Below are 21861 nucleotides of genomic sequence, written 5' to 3' on the forward strand. Positions count from 1 at the left end.
TAAAACTATCCAACCACACACCTTCTACTATGTAGCTCCATTGCTGAGCATATTCAAAAGGCATGGCGTTCTCACTCCCTTTCTCCATAAACCCTCCTAGTGAGTTACAGCTTGCCTTCCCTGCTATTTTCTCTTAAATTCTAATAATATTTTGTTTACAAGCTTCCTAATCATTCCATTTTTAAATTCTTTAAGGAACAATACTAGGAATCTAAAGAGGCTCTAACTTCCCTGGCACCATGTAGTACCTGACCTGGGGGTCCCCTAATTTTCTGATAGCAAAAGAATCACTTAAGCCCAGGGGTTCAGGTTTAGATTAGTAACATAGTAAGTAACCATCTCAAAAAAGTAAAATAGTGCCATAATAAAAATAAAGCAAGATATAAAATTAGCCTACTAACAATTAAAATTTTAATTAATTATAAGAATGATCAAAGCTAAGCCAGTAACGGAAATTGGACTCTTTCTCATTTACCTGAAGTGGACCTGAAAGCTTTTTCCAGTTCCTTACATCTCTGATCTGCTGATGCTCCAAAAAATAATTGCAAATCTGAAGAAGAACATGCCTTCTCTTGGCTTGACCCAAAACCTAGGCAGAAATGCAAAAGTCAAGTGTTTAGTGTCTATGTTCATAAAGACCTTCTTTGGGGGGGTGGCCATGTGTGGAAGTGAGAGTTAGAAACAGTTTCCAGCTATTGTGGCCACTTACTACAGAGTAACAAAAGATGCATCTTCTAGTGTTTTCTAAGGGAAAAGTTCAGGAAGAAGGGAAATCTGGATTTTGTTGTTTCCCTCCTATTGGCTTTGGCTGAAGGGGGGGTGAGGGGCAGGGAATCCCAAGTAATTTTCACATATATGAGTCGAGGGAGCAGGATCTTCAAAGAGAGGCATCACGTACCCACTCACAGTCTTATGAATGAAACAAGTAAATAAACACAGCAATGAGATGGCTTCCCACTCACTCGCTGCAGATTCTAAAAGCTGAATTAGGAGTCTGTACATACTAATTCCTAAACTCCTCGCCCAACTAACTCAGCTTCTCTGCCAATATCTGTGGTACCCAATAATAGCAATTAGGAGCAAGATGCTCCTCCTTTGTAGGCCGTTTGGTTCAGGGTGGGGGTACAAGCCTGATGACAATAAAATGTCTGCACACACATGCCCTGGTGGGACAGGTCAAGAGTCAGCTCCAAGAGAATGAAGGCTTGGCAACTGACTCCACCATGTCGTTAGTTAAGGCATGTCTCAGCAGGAATCTGTCCGTTTGTTGATGGACACCTAAGCTGATTTCATTTTTCGTTATTGTGCAAATAATTGTTATTGTCAGTAGTGCAATCTCTGCAGTGTGCTAACTTAGAGTCTTTTGTTTATATATCCAGGAGTGGTATAGATGGCACATATGGTAGATCTATTTTCAGTTTCTTAAAGCTGACCCCCACAGTAGTTGTAAATTTTATATCCCTGTCATCAGAGTACAAGGGTTCCTTTTCTCTGTGCCCTCAATGGTTTTGATAACTATTGCTATTCTGAGTGGAGAAAGATGGAATCTTGATGTGGTTGTAATCTACATTTCAATGCCATAAAAAAAAATTCAGGCTTGAGAGTGAAACTAAGTTTATATCAAGCCAAATGGAAGACTCAGGAATAATGCCTGTGTCTCACACACACACACACACACACACACAAACGCGCATGCGCGCATGCGCCAAAGGATATTTGCACATTCATTTTCAACCCATGAACTGAGAAAAGTTCAAATTCTACTTAAATTTAACTGATAGGAAACTGAAAAGGTCCAGTGGAAGGAAGGAAAATACTAGTTACCACATAAGGGAAAGCTACACGCTCGCCTGCTTCAGGGTAGAGCAGAACATACACTGAAGAGAAAGACCTTGAAGAGATGGACCAGAGTGAAGGAAGAAGTGTGGGCAGCTGTACAAGGTGAAAGGGATAGTTTAACCTGGAATATTAGTTAGGCAGACAGAACATTCCCTGGCGAGAAGGCATGGTGAAAAGAGTCCCTCATGAGGAAGAGGGCCCTCCTTTCAAACTGGAATCCCCAAAGCAAGAATTCCCGTGACAGATTCATTTTCTAACAAAAATCAGTCCCCATCAGCAGCACAGGGGGAAAGCTAGACTGATTACGATGGCAGTTCATTCTGGCTTCTAATCCTTTCCTTGCAATCAATGTGACCTCCAAGAGTCTCATCATAGCAACAAATTTCTGTTTTTCCACCTCGTACGAGGTGTGCTCATAGTGCCCACCTCATAGATGCAAGCAAGGATTCTGGTTATAAATACAATTCACCTGTCCTGAGGAAGGTAGCCACCAAATGGTGATTTAAGAATTGCATATGGTAAAGAACAAAAAGCCAACGGCTAACTGCTTTAAGAAATTTTTATCCTAAGCGTGTCCTGGTGGGTGGCACAGGGCTGTATTCCCAGCTACTGAGGGAGCCAATGAAGGAAGATCACAAGTTCAGGACAGCCTGGGCTAGTATGAGTTCAAGGCCAGCCTGAGAAAGCTAACAAGACCCTGTCTAAAATGCATATTTAAAAAAAAAAAAGTTAAAAGGAGGCTGAGTATACAGCACAGCTGCAGAGCACTTGTCTACCACGCATGAAGTTCTATGGTTCTCAATCACTACTGAAAAAAAAGATTATCAGTAAGTTCCTTATTTAATTTTCCTTTAAGAAATATTGTTTAATCTTAACAACAAATTCCAGAGAATATGAGAAGAAAAAGAACCCTGTTCATTGCTGCTCAGAATGTAAGCTGGCATGACCACCAAGGAAATCAATACAGAGCGGTCACGTGACTCCACCACACCTGGTATTCCTATATCCTAAGGACTGACTCTATGACAGTCTACTAAGAGACACATGCACACCCATGTTTATTGTGGCATTTATTCACAGCATGATTCAGAACATAGAACCAGCCTACGTGTTCATCAACAGATGAATGGTTAAAGAAAATGTACATAAGCACAATGGAATTTTATTATCCTAGAAAAAAAAATTAATGAAACCATGACATTTACAGAAAAATTGAAGAAGGTAGAAATCATCGTGTTCAGCCAATTAAGCCAAATTAGAAAGATAGTTTGTCTTCATGTGTGGACCCTAGATTTAAATGTGTGAGAGCAGGGAGAAATAGAGGGGAGGGCTAGAAATGGGCCATGAGAAAAGAACAACTCTTGGGGAGGGAGAGTAATGGAATATATGTGACACAAAAGAACAACAGGAGGTAGAAAGAGGAACATTGCGGGGGCAAAGAAGAACAATGGGGGGGGGGGGCAAAGACATGACCTTGGATGAGAGGGATAAGTAAGGACAAAACATGTATGAGAACATGTTACAAAACCATTGCTTCGTGTACTAACTTAAATGTCCATTTTTTTTAAAAGAAGCACTTTCTAGCCTGAGAAACGGGAAAGATTATAAAGTATTATGTAATCTAACATTCTCTATACGTAGGTGATAATGTTAATGGTTTAACTTAATATTATTCAAACAAGTAGGCAGACATCTCTTAAATCACGAGAGAACTTAAGTACAGTGTAATAGATTGCTGCAACTTTGGACTCTTCTGCAATTTAAATCTCTATCGAATTTAAAGCTTAAAAGTTTAAGTTAACCACATATATCCTCCCATGAAAACTCTTCAAATGCTTTTAGGTAACATTTTTATTACCATACCATTGTGTTTGATGGTTCCTGAATCCAAATAAAATAGAACTCTATATTCTCCTCCTAAGGACCCAGACTGCAGATAATGTGTCCCATAGTGGTCAATTAACCGTCGGTAGGCACTGTAGTCATACAGAGTGGGGAGATGGGAGAGTTCCTTCCAGAATGGCTCGGCAAGTTGTAAAAATTCAGGATTATTATTAATGAACTGGGCCACTTCAACACTGTTATGAACAACCAACAATTTATAACTCTGCGAGGAAAAGAAAGAAGAAAAGGATGTTCAGGTGGAAGACAAAAGATAGAAACATAGCTCCCTGTCCATCATCCTCATCAGCTGCCAATTCTAGTCTTCCAGTTTGATTTCTTATGATATTATCATAGCTGACCGGCTTCTGCCTGTGGGATAGGGAGGAACAGGAACTCAGTTCTCTCTCTCTTTCTCTCTCTCTCTCTCTCTCTCTCTCTCTCTCTCTCTCTCTCTCTCTCTCTCTCTCTCTCCTAAAAATACATTATGTTGAGGGAAAATTCTTAGTCATCATATTCAATTGCTTTAAGAGCAACCATCATCAAGGGGACTGGGAAGACATTAGATACACAATATTAAATAAAAGATACAATGAGGTCTCTGCTGGGCTCACCTTCATGAAGTAACATGATGGATTCTGGGGCCCAAATAAGGATATATCTGAGTAATGCTTGGCTCAGCTAGGAAGAGGGAACTGATATCATCACACCTGCTAATCTAGTTTTGAAATAAGTGTTCAAAGTAATATATTTCAGAGTAAGTTCATAGTAAATTTAAGGCCAGACTGGAACTACACAAAACCCTATCAATAACAATAACAATAATATTAATAATAATAGATACTTTAATGAGAAAAATATAAATATATTATTCAAAATAACAATACAAATATACATTTAAAGATGGCATTGTCTCTTAAAGGAGTTATTTGTACCTTAAATGTAAATCAAAAAGCTAGTACTATTGATAAAATATACTTTTGTAACACTCAAAACTCGTTAAAAGCAGGAAAAAATGCTAATGTTTCATACTAACCTTTTCCATGTAGATTTTCTTGGTATCTGAAGACTCCTTTTGATCATTAGATGATGAGAAGTAAAACACAGAGAACCTGTTTGAACTGGAAGATGTATGATCTGTGGCTGTTTGCTTTATGTAAGACCAGCTACTGTCATAAAACTCATAGTTAAAATCATTGTTTACTTTGACCTATAAGGAAAAGAAAAATTTTTACTGTAAGTCCTTGGTATATACTCAAGATGCTTTTATTGTATCATTTAAGATGTATGCTTTCAGTAGGGTGTGGTGGTCCAGGCCTGCAATCCCTGCATTTGGGAGGCAGAGGCAGGCAGATCTCTGTGAGTTTGAGGCCAGCCTGGTCTACAAAGCGACTCCAGGACAGCGAAGGCTACACAGAGAAACCCTGTCTCAGAAAAAACAAAAACAAAACCAAAGATGCCTGCTTTCTTCACACAGTCTCCTAGGAACACAAATCTCTGTACTTAAAACAACTATGACTCCATCAAAGCCAGGCCTGTCTATAGACAGTGGTTTTTCTAAGACAGCTCTGCTGAGCAGGAGCTGCAGGATCAATAATGGCAACTCCAAGCAATTCACAAAACACATTTGTATACAAACACACTCCTTTTTCTCTACACAGAATTGAGCCCAGAAGTGAGCAAATTCATACAGCAATACCAACAAAGACATTGAAGCATTTGGTTTTCCATACTGAAGAACAGAGAAACAAATAGGTGATGGGAAACAATTAGATCATTTGAATTTTGTGACATGATGCTAATTTAAACTTCCAGATTCTATGGAATTACTGCTAAAATTCAATTATCTTTTTCCAATGTTGAATGATAGAAGAAAGGACTACCCCACAAGAATATTAAAACAGACTATACCCTGATCCTAGAGGCATTGCAAGTGTGACTGCTGTGTCACATGTGCGTCAGTAGGTGGCAGAGAAGAGAGAGGCTACATCTACTCTCAATAGCTTTGACCTGTGCTAATGGATTGATTAGTAACCTAACAATCCATGCAAAAGGTGAGCCTTAGACTACCAGTAGAGCGCCAGGGGACCTGGACAGGGAGCTAGCCTGAGACAACCACCAGTACAGCTCCATGATGGCCTAGATGGGTTCCCAGGATGGAAAGCAAGCTGGAGATGAGAAGAACCCCACCTCAGGCTTCAAGGCCAGCAATGGGGCCCCAAAGCCCAAGACAACCACCAGCCCAACACCATAGGACATGAACAGGGAGCTAGCCTGAGATGACCATGCCAATCCAGTGCCATGTAGGTGGGGGCTGGCGGAGGATGCTATGCTTGAGATGCCTTCTGACCAGTGATGTAATGCATGGGTGGGGCGTAGCACTCCTAAGACAACTCCTGAGATAACCCAGACACTCAGAGATCTGGGGAACCACTGAGAGGAACAAGTAAGTAGTGGAGAAATGGAAGAGAAAAAGAAACAGAAGGATCCAAAGTTACAGATCTCCGTGACACAGGACAACAATAGGATAGCCGGGAGAAGTCCCAGTGAGGTTCCAGTATTGATAATGTCACAGGATCCAGAGGCCTTGTACCAGACTAACACTTCACTGCAATGAACATTTGCAAGCAGGGAAGTATGGACAAAAATGTGTACTGTGCAACAAGCTGTGACACACTACAGCTTCTACAACAAGTTTTTTTTTCCTTTGTTGGGGGCAGGGTTAAGGGCAGGTAAGAGGGGAGGGAGGATGCGTGGGATTGGGGTGCATGATGTAAAATTCAAAAAGAACCAATAAAAGGTTTTTAAAAAGACTACAAGTTAGTCATATGTGGCAGAGAAGTGTCTTTCCTGGAGAAACAAATGACTTGTTTATCCTTGATTTTTTTTTCCCCTTTGCATCAAAATTATATGAGTACAAGAGCTGACAAGTATCAAAAATAGAGCAAGACTATTGTGGGAAGGCATCATAGTGGACACTTTGGCTTGTCTCCTGTGTAAAGAGTACCCAACATCAAATCCATACAATCATACTGTCTAGCTATAGGCTCCAGCACTTAAGAATGACATGCTTTTTCCCCACTATTTTGTAAGACAAAGTGTAAAGTCTCTTGTGTAAAAGACTTCTGTACAAGTCTCTTAGTTTCTTGAGATTATAGGTAACAGATCTGCTAAAAATGTGAGTTTCCATAGTGTAAAACAAAATGTACTTTCTTTGTGGATGATACATAGATGGATGGATAGATAGATAGATAGATAGATAGATAGATAGATAGATAGATAGATAGGACAGCTGATAGAGAAAGACAGGAAATAAAAACAGAAGGCTATTTGGTGGAAAAGAGGAGCGAACACAGAAGGTAACGTAAGTGAATATGAGCAAAGCAGGATGACAGGCACATGTGACAATGTCATGATAAAAGCACTGTGGTTCTCACCGGTATTATTAAACATATGAGGCTGAGCTACTTTGTGAGCTCCAAGCTAGCTTGGAAAAAATAAATACAGGAAGAAAGAAGGAAAGTATAATGAAACATTGTTGCATATACATACATACTAAATGCAGAAAACAAGAAAATTGTTGTTTTACTTTGGTTTGGTTTGGTTTGGTTTGGTTTTTGAAGACAAGGTTTCTATATGTACCCTTGGCTCCTGGAGCTCACTCTGTAGACCAGGATGGCCTCCAACTCAGAGAGATCAGTCTGCCTGTGCTTCCCAAGTGCTTGAATTAAAGGCATGCACCACCACTATGGGGCTAAAAATATGGGTTTAACATATTTAATTTCATTAAAATATTATTTTCATTATGTACAACAACACAAATATACACACACAAAAATAAAATAAATTTGAGTTTTCCCAATCACAACACTGTTTCTGAACCATTTGGTTTTAGATACACAATATTTAGGTTATTTTTTATTTGTATTTCTTTTGAGAAATAAGAATCCAATACCAAATTTTCTGCTTCTTTTTCCCCACAATTCAAATCTCATATTCTTGATTATGCAAATAATACTCTCAGCTGCTTTAGTTCAGTCAGCTTCTTCTGACTCCTATGTAGCCTACACAAGGCTGCAGAAATTATATTTTTCAAGATAGTTTGATCTTATTAAATTTTACTCTTCTTCTTTCTACCTCAGATATCAGACCCTCCCAATCACTCATTCAAATACCCAACACACTAACATCTCAAGGTTCTTTCAACTCTTATTTAGTTATTGACATGCCCATCATTCCACACCACAGAGACCTGTTCTTCAACTTACTCTTTCTTGATCTTGATATTAATATTTTTCTTTTTCCTTTTTTTTTTTTTACTGCTTTCTCATTTCATGGTTTTTCCCATACCAGTGTCTTCTCTCTGAAAACCTTCTTGTCCTCTCAGTAAGCTGAATCTTTCTCTGGCCTTGCCAGAAACCGCTCCATAGCCATCAAAAACTCTTCTTTGCTCTCTTCTTTTGCCTCTCCATTTCCTGATGCTCTATAACCTTCATTCTTTACTCCAGCTGGTTTTAACTCTTTTGAGTAGCCCACTAGTTTTTCACGTTTTCCCTCTGTCCTTCTTCAGTCTGTCACTCCATATTCTTAAAGCTATTTTAAAATGGTAATATAACTATTTATTGTATAAACAGCTATACCTATAAACATATAGATAGGGATCTATACCTATATATCATGTCAATGCAGTATTTGAGCCTGGCATATACTTATAATGCTTGGGACTGAAGTGCATTGAGTTTCAGATATTTTATCTTAATATATTTGCACATATAATGAGATATGTTTAGATTGTACACATAGTCTAAAGTTAATTTTATATAGTACTTTTAGTGTTTTGTACATGAAACATAGTTTCAGTATGTGGAATTTTCCACCTTGTGTCACTATTCCTGAAGTTTCAGATTTTTTAATTATTTTAAATTTGAGATTTTCAGAATATGTACAATCAACTTTTATAAGGAAAAAATATCCATATGAAAAAATATCCATGTGAACTTCTTCGGACAGTAGCCAGATTATGAAGCTTCTCATATGAGAACTATTTTCCTCACTGCCCACATTATTCCTGGTTGAAAGGTAGATTAAGCAATCCTAGGTATCTTTCTCACATAGATAGAGGAAGCAGAGACTCGGATAATGCAGCGTTAAAGTTGGTTTTTTCATTGCTCCTTTGCGTACGTGTGCAAGATCTCTTCAAACAATATGATGAACCATGAAATACATTCATAGCCAAAATCAGAACAATCCATGACCTGTATCCAGCGTAGTCTGTAACTCACTCCCTTCTACAAAGTGTCACAGGCTGAAAAGGAAGGAAGCCAAATGTCACCTTCCCGGGCATCTTTGGAGCCCTAGCATGTGCTGGGTTTTCAGTAGACTTTTGTGTGGGAAAATTGTGAATAATAGAGAATGTGTATGAGAACACAAGAGAATAAAATTGCGAATAATAGAGAATATGTATGACAAGAAAAAACTAGGTTTTCCCTAAAACCCTACATTGCTAATAACCGACATGCAGATTATAAAGGAGTACACATGTTTTATGCTTGCTACTACTGATAACCCAAATAAGTCAAAGGCCATCCTCTTCCCTGTGGAGAGCTGAACAGTGAGTGCTGGGTCTGTTTATTTGAACTCTGGGGGACTCTTGCTGCCCCAATCTCTACGTCTGCATTTAGCACTCAGAGGACTAGCTCACCGCCTGTTGCTCCCACCTCACTTCCCTCAGGCTGGATTTGCAAATCATTACTATTCCACACTTGGTAGCAGGCTATAATTTCTCTCTACTTCTGACAAACCCCTTCACTCTCAGTGACAGGAAAGGCATTTCAGACGTCAATCCCCAAACCTAGCCATGCTGACGGAAATGGATGTGAAGAGCATACTGTTGTTAAATCATTCTCCTCAGAAGCCACATACTTCTAGCTTGTCGACCTTCCAACTAACTCAGAAATATTGTCCCTCGTTATTTCTTCTTCTTGTAATGTTCTAAATTTGACCCTTCTGAAAATTTATATGCAATGTCTCTCCCTTATAATTATGAAAGAATTAGTAACATATTCTTCCAGAAATAAAAGTAGAGCAATAGTTATTAGATCTACATGTACATGTCTCACGTTCTCCCTCATAACCAACAGTAAAACTATAATACATGTCATTCATTACATAGAATTCAGAATTGAAAAAGAAATCAAATGCAGAAGAGGAGAGAAACAAAATATAATAGAAAAATAAAGGGCTGCAGAACCTGCTTCTCTGTGTCTACGCCACACTGTTTTAATGGGATAATATGGATAAGATGAAATCCTCCAAGCCTCCATTTACACTTGACAAAATAGCAAAATGTCACCTTACAAGAATGGTACAAGGATTAAATCTACAGCAATTGCCTAAAGAAAGAAAATACACAGCACATATTAAAAACTTGGAAACTGCAGTTGTTTCAAATCAGTTTTATGTCCCACTTGCTTGGCTTAATAATCTTTTTAGCATATTGTAAATGCATTAAATTTATAGGTTTTAACCCAGGCACGGTGGTGCATGCCTTTAGTCCCGGCACTCAGGAGGCAGAGGCAGGCAGATCTCTGAATTTGAGGCCACGCTGGTCTACAAAGTGAGTCTAGGACAGCCAGAGCTATTACACAGAGAAACCCTGTCTCAAAAACAAAAACGACAATGAATAAATAAATATATTTTTAAAACATTAGAGGCTTTATGATTTTATGTCCAAATTTGTGTTATATTCATCCCCTCTACTATTCCTTTTTATTTCCCTTTTCCTCGCTGCCTTCCCTGTCCCTGGTACTCCTTTAGTTCCATGACTCTATACCATATTCACTGTAACTAGCACATTCTACTGTAAACCAGCGGCTGATGCTTAGCTTTCAGAGTCAAAGCTGCTTCTGCAGAGGGCTAACCTGAGTGAGCAGAGTATCCTTCCGTATCAGCAACACTCCTTTTTGTTTACAAATCAGAAAGTTAAATGTAAGCATAACGCAACTGGAAATGCAGGGAATTCTGAGATGAAGGAAAGAAAAGGAGTAAGAAGATAACTGTTGGAAGATGAGATCAACAAAGAGTTTAAAACAGAATGAGACCAAGTCTCCATTTTGGTGAGGCTGTGAGGAGAGTTGTGAGGGTTGGTTTATGAACTGGGATGGGTGCAATGTGTTCAGAGTACATACTAGAAAACCCTCTTCCCCACCCAAATCCTCAGGAAAGTCTCTAAAATCCTTCAGTATGTTGTATGAGCAGATTTGTTTGTGGTACCAAAAACATGGGTGAGCATCTGAGGAACAGAAGCTTGGAGCAAAAGAGCACTCTGATCAAACGCAAAGGTGAGTAGTCAGGTAGCAAGAAAAAATAAGTCATAAAATAATGAATATTATGATTCTATTTCTGTACATGAATATAGCTGACAAAAGTAAATCACAAGCATTTCCTTATAGACACACAAACACACACACACACACACACACACACACATATATATATTTATATATATACATGTAGACACACACAGTAAACAGTTAGGTCAAAACAAGGCAATTATTAGTACAGAGTATGCGACAGTGGCTTCCTGGGGTGAGAAGAAGGTTATCAACCCTGAGTAGTAGGAGGGAGCCTGTGAGTCACTGGATATACTCTGCTTCAGAATGAATATTCATAAGCATTTGCTTTATTGGCTTTTTTCCAACCGCAGACAGATGTTACCAGACTCCTTTATAAATGTAAGTTGTTTCACAACTTGAAAATAAAGCACTTTAAATGCACTGCCGCCATGACAGAATAAGGAGGCCACTGTGAGCAGTCATACCAGATCCTTGAAGGTCAATACTCATGTAGGGCAGATGATAAGGGTCCTGAGCTCCCCTGAAAGAAGCATGAGCTTAAAAGGCATCTTAAAAGTGTTACTGACCTGCACCCTAGACTTCTAGAACACAGATTCTTTTTAAACATACATTAAAAAAAAATAAAAATAAAACGTTTATGAACACTGACCGCATGAGCTAACAGCAGCTGGGACTAAATGCACAAAGCCTGGACAAGATCCAGCAGCCAAAACCCAAAGCCTCAGCATGACTAGTGGCCAGGCCGTGGAGTCTCTCTGCTGCTTGGGATGCTGTCCAGGACACGGGAGCATGAGAGGGTACCCATGCTCCTCTTGATGGCTCCATACCCATGCACACACAGATAGAGCGGAACTAACTCAGAGGTTTGGTTTTTGTTTTTTCTCACAAGGAGTACATAAAGTTGGGAGGCAAATGTGAAGATAGTAGGGGAGAGATTAGAGAGAAAGGAATGATGATATCAAAACACACTATATATATGATAAACATATTATAAACAGATATTAGGCATTTTTGCAAAACATGTTTCAGCAATACTATATATATAAGCATATATAATATATAACACATATAAAAAATATATAGTGTTTTTTAAATAAAAATATAAACTGATCACATAAGGCCATAAGCAAATTCACAATACTAAAATCTTGATGTATATATTTTGGGGGTTCTTTGTTGTTTTTTTCATTACTGCTGTTTTTCAAGACAGGGTTTCTCTTTGTAGCCTTGGCTTCCCTGGACTTGCTTTTTAGACCAGCCTGGCCTCGAACGACCAGCGATCCACCTGCCTCTTGCTTCCCCAGGTGCTAGGGTTACAGGCATGCGCCAGCTCGCTCGCCTCAGTGGGCTCGGTGTATATAAACAATTGATCGCTGATGAGCCACTGACTACAATTAGCCAAATGGACGTAATTAAGTACCTGAAATGTGTAAGAGAGGACATTTCCACTTAGTCTGTAGAAATCTTTTCTGTCCCCGCTGAACACTTTCCTGCACTGGCCACCAAAACTTTTGGTGTTGATGACTCTGTTCCTAAACTCTCCAGTAAGTGCGTTGTAACTGTGAGAAGAGAAAGGAGGGAGAGGAAAGGGTAATGGGTGGCAATTAAAAAAACAGAACTAGTGCACGCTGGGGGGGAAATGATTAAAGGCTCCTACAAGTCAATCATTAAAATCCTCTACAAGTTAACACGCGTGAAGCTGCGTAAAAGGGAGCAACACCTAATGCCTGCCATACACTATCCAGCTCCTCTTAATGTCAGAAGAGCTAACACTAACAGCGGAGGAAATCCAACATCCTGTCAGCCCTCAGAGCACACCTGGGAAGCACCCGCCTGTTGTAGCTATGGCAACGGCTGCTTTAGAATTGATTCTATAGATAAAGCCAATACAATTGAAGTTACTGGGGAGGAGAGGTTGCTTTCTGCAGTGAGTTCCCAGTTGATTCTCTTGGTACACTGTGGAGTATTCCTTAGTGTAACTCAGCCCTGCTTTTCTGCTAATAAACTTGAAGGTATTAGAGGACAATTCACATTGCTTTTTCTAAGGTAGAAAATAGAAGCCTAGAATTGATTTAATCCTAAATTTTAAAAAACACTAATTAGTAGTTTCTTCTTCTCACACTTTGAACTGTGTCCCTCTCCTCTCTTCTCCTTCTTTATCCTCCCCCAACCTCTGTCTCTTTGCTTCTCTCGTCTTCTTCTTCTTCTTCTCCTTCTCCTCCTTCTCCTCCATTTCCTGCTCTTAGAGTGATGAACTGTGCAGATTTCCCTGAGCATGAGTGGTTTCTCTTGTGTGACAGTTCCAGTGCTAGATCCAGGTGTATTTGGAACAGCAGCTCGTTCCACATCTTACTGCATGTAGCTATCAGTACTCAGCTATGAATTTTTAATTGGACCCGGATGTGGCAAAGATGTCTGAGCTAATGTAGATGCCTAACTAACTATTGGGTAACTTATTGTTAGACTCATCAAACCATAAAACAGAACAAAAGCAAAGAAAGAGTACAATGCATTGGTATTCTCGGACGGCACCTCACCCATTGCCAGTAAGTTCTATGTTGGGAGGAGGTTTATCAATGTCACAGGAAGGTCTTCTTTCTGATTCCTCACATCTGTCTTCATCAGCGCCATCTTCCTCACAGTCAGAATCTCCATTGCAAACCAACGATTTGCTGATGCACTGCCCTGGACACAAAAGAAGCACCAGAAAATATAAAAGAGGGAGACGGGGAAAACATAGGCTGGGATCACCATGGCATTGCACTGATAGACCAGTGTGGGTTTCAGACAAACCCTCAAATTATCTAAGAAAAAAACTAGTGATGGTTTTGGTCTCCATTTTGAAGCACACAAAACTGATTTTCACCTCCCATAGGTGCAAATTGAAAACAGACCTGAACTCAAAAGTTCAGAGTCAAACCGAGAATCATGGAGCATTTTGGTCAACATCCTCCAAGTTCCACACAATGCTACTTACTGGCAAAAGATTGGTGTCCTACCCCTCAACTTTGTATTTTGTTCCTCTAATTGTTAAACAGTATATCAGACTTGTACTTTTCTTGGCCATTATGATGTGTAATTTTTTTAAAGCAAAGAATCTGGATCAAAAGTTTGAAACTCAGAATTTTTCAGCATCTACTCTGTGCAAGATTTCCTGGTGCTGAGAAACAAATATATATGACATGATCATGGCCAGATTTTTCATATGCTGCATAATCTGCTAGTAAAGACTATGAGGACAGGAGCCATTATGAATCAGCATCATTGTTATGATAGCTCAGAATACTAAAAAGCACTAGGGCAGTAGTTCTTGACCTCTGGGTTAAGCAACTCTTTCACAAGGGTTGCCCTATCAGATATCCTGCATATCAGATGTTTGTATTATGATTCAAAGCAGTACAAAATAACAGTTTAGCAAAAAATAATTTTATGGTTGGGAGTCAACACAACATGAGGTGCATGTTTGACTGTATTAAAGGGGTGCAGCATTAGGAAGGTTTAGAATCACTGCACTAGTGGGTACCAGATGATCTTGGCCCTGTCTTCCTCACCAGCATCATCCCAGCATTTTCCTTACTAGCTTCCGATGCCCTCTGCATATTGGGCCATTTATATGACTGCAGGTCCAAGTTTTCTGTCATCTCAGTATCTAATACATCATTCTGTTGGTCTAGAAGGATTTTTCTCTACTCCCCTCTGATGTGTCTTTCAAATATCAAATTAAATATTATCCCTTTTTGAAAACTATTCTTATCCTTTGGCCTATGAAGATTATCCTTCCTCTATTTCTTCAAAGGATGCTTTGTGCGCAGGAATGTTTGCATGTAGCTCACTCTATGTATCAATCAAGTCAATACAGCAAACACCTGTTGAGAGTCTGCCTATGTACAAGGCATTCTGCATGAGAAAATAAACAAAATAGAACTTATGTCTATAAAAATTCACAGAGAGATGCCAGTCACCAATTTGGATTGCAGAGAGTGTAAGATGCACAGTGGACAGAAGGAAGTGATTTGTTGATTAATTCTATTACCTGAGGGATTAGCAAAAGCAGCTATCACCTGACTTGAGTTTTCAAAATAAAATAGGAGCTTTACCAGTATTATTTAAGAACAACTACAAGCCTTGACATTCTCCATCCTAAATGAGACAGGTTTATCAAAGCCCTCTCCTCGAGGCTCAGGAATCCATGGAGATGAGGAGATGAGAGATTTAAGAAGTAGATATGGTGGGTGACAACAAGCAAATGCCAATTTCCAGGTAGGAGAAAAGCCAATGCCCATAAGCATATATGACAACAAGCACAAGACCCACTCAAGCTCAGGTCAAATGGGATCCCAGCACTGAGGAGGGTCAGTGCACACAGTGTCCCACTCCTAACCAACAAGTTATTTGCCATTTATACCAACTAGCAAAGGGCAGTGGCGGGATACTGGGTACATCAACCACACAGTATAGGGCTCAGTCTAAGAGTAGCTGTCCAATGTAAAAATGACTCCATATTTTCCTGTGTCCTTTCTGTTGTTATTGTTTTTGAGGATTTTATCTCTTTGAAGCTTTTTTTTTTCATAGTTTGGAAGGTTTTATTTATTTTGAGAAAAGAAAAACAGGAAATCGGGTACTGTGGGGAGGTGGGGATGATCTGGGAGAATTTGGAGGGATGATCAAAATATATCATGTGAAATTAAAAATAAATAATTATAAAATAAAATTCTAATACAGTGATTCTTTGTCTACTAATCAGCCCATAAAACTACAGTATATTTCAAGATGTGGTGGTGCACAACTTTAAGCCCTGCACTAGGAAGGCGGAGATAGGAGGACTCCTGAGTTCAAGGCCTGCCTGGTCTACAGAGTGAGTTCCAGGACAACCAGGGTTACACAGAGAAATCATGTCTCTGAAAACAAAAACACTTCAGCACATTGTTTTTTGTTTTGTTTTGTTTTGTTTTTTCCTGAGTGTGGTGGTGCACATATGTAACCTCAGCACTGCGGAGGTGGAGAAACAGAAATTCAAGGTCACTCTCTGCTACATAGAGAATTGAATGTCGGCCTCACCTATAAGACCCCACATCTCAGTGTGTGTGTGTGTGTGTGTGTGTGTGTAGTTGAGGCTATTACTAGCTATAACTCTATCAACATGCCAAAGAATACCCATGCTTTTATAACCAGATGTCTCTCTTGCTTTTGAACAGATGATATCTAGTGTATGGTTTATCTGATTATGTGGTTAGTATACTAATAAAAAATATTGCTTATACTTGGGTTAAATTAATTTGGAGGCCAAGATAAATTCAAACAAATATGTATCAACCAGGTTAACAAATAACATTTGGAATTTATAGTTTACATGCTGAGCCCATGCAAAACAAATTACCTGAAAAACATCTAAAACGTTCCCCACAGCCCTCTTCAGTTGGACAGCCGCGGTCAGGGCTGCAGGACTGTGTTTCAAAAGCGCTTCCTACACATGGATGACCCCCATATTGCCCATAAACAGCAACCAAACGCCTTCGAGTCTGCACATAAGCAGAAGATCTCTTAGTATTTTACATTTCAGTTATCTCAAGTTTTCTTGAATAATAAAATCTGAGCATTAATTCAATTTGAGAAACCCTGTCCATAAACATGTTCTGGTACGGTACAGAAGTAAAATCTACAAAATCAATGAGCCCACAGGTTCAGTGACAGTTGAATTGCTATTTATAGAGAGCTTCCAGATATATATTTACTTTCACTATTGAGTGAGGGGGGAAAGCTTCCTGATGACTCTTTTGAAAAGTAACTCAAAAAATTAAATACATTACAATGCAGAATAACATGTTGACCAGAGATATATTCTGGGAGTTAAGCAGAAAGAATGAAATGCATTTTGTTGGAGGAAAGATAAAGTTACAAGGAAAGGGGTTAAGATGAAATAAAGTTAAGGAAACCTTAATAAACATGATAGTGATTAACTTGAGTTGAGCCTTCCAAGAAAAAGAGAGAGATAGAAAGAGAAACGAGGGGGGAGGGGAGAACCCAGAGAGAAATGTACTAATATAGAGGCCAAGTTTACAAAATGACCATGAGAAAATCAAATGCTAAAGGAAGTTAACAATGAGATTTCAGTAGCTAATGGAGAGTTAAGCTCTGAGAGGAGAAATATGTTAAAGGCAGATTTCTTTTAGAAAAGAAGAAAATGGAAGAAGTTGCCAGAATAAGTGAGAAATTCATAAATAGCCCTAAAATGTACTTGGTCCACATTCAATACGAAGCCTCGTATCTAATGCATAAACCAACTGAAGATTTTCACCATCTTCTCTCTCAGCTGGTTGTCGCCTCCTCCTCCTCTACTTGCCTCTTATGCTGTCTAGTTTATGTCAACTTGTACAAGCTAGAGTTATCTGGAACATCAATTGAGAAATATCTCCATAATTTCTAGTTATGGGGTGTTTTCTTAATTAGTGATTGATGGAGAGAGCCCTGCTCCTTTGTGGGTGGTGCCATCCCTGAGCTTGTGGTCTTGGGTTCTCTAAGGAACCAGGCTGAGCAAGCCGTGAGGAGCAAGCCAGTAAGAAGAACTCCTCCATGGCCTGTGTCTCAGGTCCTGCTTGCAGGTTTCTGCCCTGTTTGAGTTCCTACCCTCACTGCTTTTGGTGATTGTAAACGCCGCTTTTATTTCCTCAGATGTTGGGGGAGAGATGAGAGCCATACCGAAGCTGTACTACTACATGGCTTCGGCTGAGCCCAGAGCATTTATATCTCTGTTCTAACTATCCCAAGGCCTAAGCCTGGACGGTTCTAGCCTCCATACAACTTAATCTTCTGCAAGCCTGGACTTTGAAGGTTTCAGCTTCTATCCTCCATCTACTAACATAGGCCTAGAATGTTTTCAACCTTCCGTACTTGCTACTGAATAAGCTCACTCTTTCTAGTTCTTTCTGAACTCTGGCTGGCTGGTTCAACTGAGATGTTCTGACTCAAAACTCCTCTCCAAGCTGAGTGATTCAAACTAGCTCTCTCTGCTTCTCACTGAATTGTTCTGCCTGTAAAAACTGCCTCTGACCTCCAGGAACTGAACTGCATTGACTGCATGAACTAAACAGAACAGCATGAACTCAACTACACCTAACTGAACTGCACCAAACTCAACTCAACTCTCCCTGAACTGCTCTTAAATAGATTTTCTCCTGAGAGTTCAGCATATCCTATCTCTGACTCATTCTGTCAAATCTTTCTCTGATTCCTCACTTTATCTGCCCCTCAATTAGACTTCATTGTTTGTGGATTAAAGGCATGTACTAAGAGCATGTCTGTATTCCAGCCCCAGGGATCAAAGGTGTATGGCATGTCTGCATTCTTCACTACTAACTAAAGGAAGCCCACCTCATTTCCAGAGAAGTCAAGCCTTTAGTGACAATCAACAAAGAAGAATAATTTTAAATTTACTCATCAATCTTACATTGTGTTGGAGGTGGGTACCACCTAGGACAAGTGGTCACAGTATGTAATTTGGACTCTAAGGGAGTTTTCATCAGCCTTAGCCTGGCTCTAGACTGTGCATTGCAGTCTAGAGCAAAGTTGTAAGAAATGGGACCGAGTAAAGTTTTTTAATATGTTTTCAGTTTCTCTTTTTAACTGATGAAGTGTTGCCAAACAGTATGCCCTTTTTGTGTGTTCTGAATACAAATTGTGTACTTTGCACAGGGATGTTTTTCCTTCTCCATCTTGCCAGTTTGGCCCTTAAAGGCCACACGTTCTCATCAGCATCATTCCCAACTCTCAGATTCTGATCCTCTGACCCTTTCTCATTTTCACCTGTCTCTTTCTGAATAAAAATTGTGTTTCACAGCCTGAATGTCCCTCTGTTGAAGAATAGATAAAGAAGCTGTGATACATTTACACTATGGAATACTACTCAGCTATTAAAAACCTACTCTGATCTAGCCAATGGACAGGACATTCTCCACAGTTATGTGGAGAGCAGGAACTGACCCTGACATGAACTCTGGTGCCCTATATTTGACCACCTCCCCTTGGTGGGGAGGCTTGATGGCACTCAAAGAAAGAATAAAGAAGCTACCAAGATGAGACTTAATAGCCTATGACCATATAGTGGGGGAGGAGGTCCCCCTCAGTCATAGACCTAGGGGAGGGGAATAGGGTGAAAGCAGGAGGGAGGGAGGAATGGGAGGATACAAGTGATAGGATAACAATTGAGTTGTAATATGAATAAATTAATAAAATAAAAAATATTTTAATTTTTAAAACAATTTTTAAATTGTGTTTCACCCACTATGCATTGACCTTCATCAAAGAAAAAATTGCTTACATGAAAAACACCCTCTGTCTATCTTTCTACTTAGAATTCAATTTTTGGTTTTTAAATTATAAAATGGAACCGGGCGGTGGTGCCGCACGCCTTTAATCCCAGCACTTGGGAGGCAGATGCAGGCGGATTGCTGTGAGTTTGAGGCCAGCCTGGTCTATGAAGTGAGTCCAGGACAGTCAAAGCTACACAGAGAAATCCTGTCTCAAAAAAACAAAAAGAAAAAAATTAAATTATAAAACTTATTGGTACACTTGCTGTTTATCTTGATATGGCCTTGGTTTTTTGTGTCTGTGTATGTATGGTTTTTTTTTTCCTCTGTAATCAGAGCAATCATCTATTATGTTTGCAAGATACCAATATTTTTCCATTTGTGTAACTTGTTTTGAAAACAGCACATATATAGGTAATAAAAGAATGCTTCATAAAAAAAAAGATGACTAAATGGTATGGTTTATACCAATAGTCTCAGCACTTGGGAAGCTGAAGCTGGAGGATGGCTGTGAGTTCAAGGCCAGTCTTGACTACCAAGTAAGGCTTTATTTAAAAAAATATATATGATGGGGCTTGGGGAAAGTTCAGAACAGAGTGTTCTTCTAGCATGCTGAAGGATCTGGGTTTGACCACAACTACAACAAAGGGAGTGGAGATAATGATGGTGAAGAGACTTCAAGACAAAAATTATCTTCTCTGATACAGTTGTTATTTTATGTCTGATCATAGTCAAAAGGCCAAAAGGCAATAGTTCTGTTATCTTAGTAATTTAAACTTGGCGTGGCAAGATATCTCAGTGTTTAAAAACACTTGCTACCAAGTCTGACAATCAGAATCCAATTCCCAGGACCCGCATGGTAGAAGAAGGTAATGACTATCACAAATGGTTCTCTGACCTGCACACATATGCTGTAAACCATACATGTCCACACTACACATACACACAGGCACAACTTTTAAATACACTAAAAAGGTTAAAAATAGTTTAAACTTACTATAAATGTATAATTTATCTAAACTGAACCATTTAAAATATTTAGCCATTCAAATTCTCAGGACCTTTAAAACAAACATTTTATCCTAAGAATATTATGGGAACATATGAAGACATCTTTGTATAAATATATTCATTAAAGTTCTATTTATAGCATAAAAATGGATCCAGTACTTGGATGTAGCAGATCATGAGTTTGAGAACAGTCTGGAAACCACCAAAATATCAAACAATATAAAAATGGGTAAGTCTTCACCAGGTCATATATATATATATATCATGGCTGTTAGATTATTTTTGTAAGACTCCTAACCATGAGAGCTGGTGTGTCTTAGACTCTTTCGCCTGCTCTTAGGACTCTTTTCCTCCTATTGGGTTGTCTTGTCCAGCCTCAGTATGAGGACTTTTGTCTTATCTTATTGTATCTTGTTTTGTCATGTTTGGTTGCTTTCTCCTCCATGCCTGCTCTTTTCTGAATGAAAATGGAGAGGGAGTGGATCTTCAGGAGAGAAGAGATGAGGTGGGGGGATGGGGGGCAGGGGGAGGGTAGTGCAGCTGGGAGGAGTAGAAAGAGAGGAAACTATGATCAGGATGTATTGTATGAAAGAAGAATCTACTTTCAATTTTTAAAAATCACTTAAAATAGTGATATATTTAAAAAACTATAAGCAGAATTGAAGATACAGTACTCATGAATGAAATGATCAGAAAATAATGATAAAATGAATGTTAAAATAAATAAAATAAAGATTATAAACACACAGAAAGTAAGCTGGAAGAATAAATAGGAAAATGTTGGCATATTTGTTTCTTCAGTAGAATTATGAATCCTGTTTTCTTTCATTATACATTTCTGTATTCCCATCGATGAATGATTTATAAAGAAAAAAACACATTTTCAGAAGTATTATATAATAGCCAGTTCAAGGCTACTGTTTTATTTTATATTATTACTTAGGAAATAATTTCAAGACATTGAAGATCCTATTTTCTTCCTTGAAAATTACTAAAATAACCTTCAAAATATGTTAACAATAATTAATAAACATTCAGAATTGATTTTGCTGTGGTCATACCTACACATAACAATAATCAAGTCAAAAGTTTTGCAGGTGCCTACCTGAGTCTTGGTACAGCCATTACATTCTGACCAAGGGCCATAGGAGTCCCACTGGCAGTTGACTGGAGAAGAGGCTCTGTCACAGCACCAGATTTTCCATTATAAAGTAGATGGGATGATAAGTCAGGGACATGAAGGGCAGATAAGAATAGTCAAAAGTCATGAAAAGCACTCACCATGGAACAATGGTGATCACCTTCACCTGTAATGCAGCCCCTGGCCAGGAAAGGCCATAGGATTAGAAGTTCAAGATCCTGCTCAGCTACACAGTGAGTTTGAAGACAGCCTTGGGCTACCTGAGATCCTGTCTCACAGCCTGGGCTACCTGAGATCCTGTCTCACAGCCTGGGCTACCTGAGATCCTGTC

The 21861-nt window shown here is 39.1% G+C and overlaps 1 protein-coding gene and 1 non-coding gene across 2 annotated transcripts in view; one reads left to right on the forward strand and one right to left on the reverse strand.

Moving 5' to 3' along the window:
• Positions 1–21861, reverse strand: part of C7 (complement C7) — a 62758-nt gene that overhangs the window by 32986 nt on the left and 7911 nt on the right. The window contains exons 3-9 of the mRNA XM_051150920.1: positions 21495–21570; positions 16453–16594; positions 13613–13760; positions 12496–12634; positions 4757–4930; positions 3703–3946; positions 476–589 (exon numbers count right to left, since the gene is read on the reverse strand). Of these exons, the coding sequence (XP_051006877.1) occupies positions 476–589; positions 3703–3946; positions 4757–4930; positions 12496–12634; positions 13613–13760; positions 16453–16594; positions 21495–21570 (1037 nt within the window). The remainder of the gene's footprint in view (positions 1–475; positions 590–3702; positions 3947–4756; positions 4931–12495; positions 12635–13612; positions 13761–16452; positions 16595–21494; positions 21571–21861) is intronic.
• On the forward strand, positions 5632–5763 carry LOC127194101 (small nucleolar RNA SNORA17). Its single transcript, XR_007831234.1, has one exon. It is a non-coding gene; the product is annotated as a small nucleolar RNA SNORA17 (small nucleolar RNA).

The sequence above is a fragment of the Acomys russatus genome, chromosome 9 (assembly GCF_903995435.1).
Source record: "Acomys russatus chromosome 9, mAcoRus1.1, whole genome shotgun sequence".
In the NCBI taxonomy this organism is placed as follows: domain Eukaryota; kingdom Metazoa; phylum Chordata; class Mammalia; order Rodentia; family Muridae; genus Acomys; species Acomys russatus.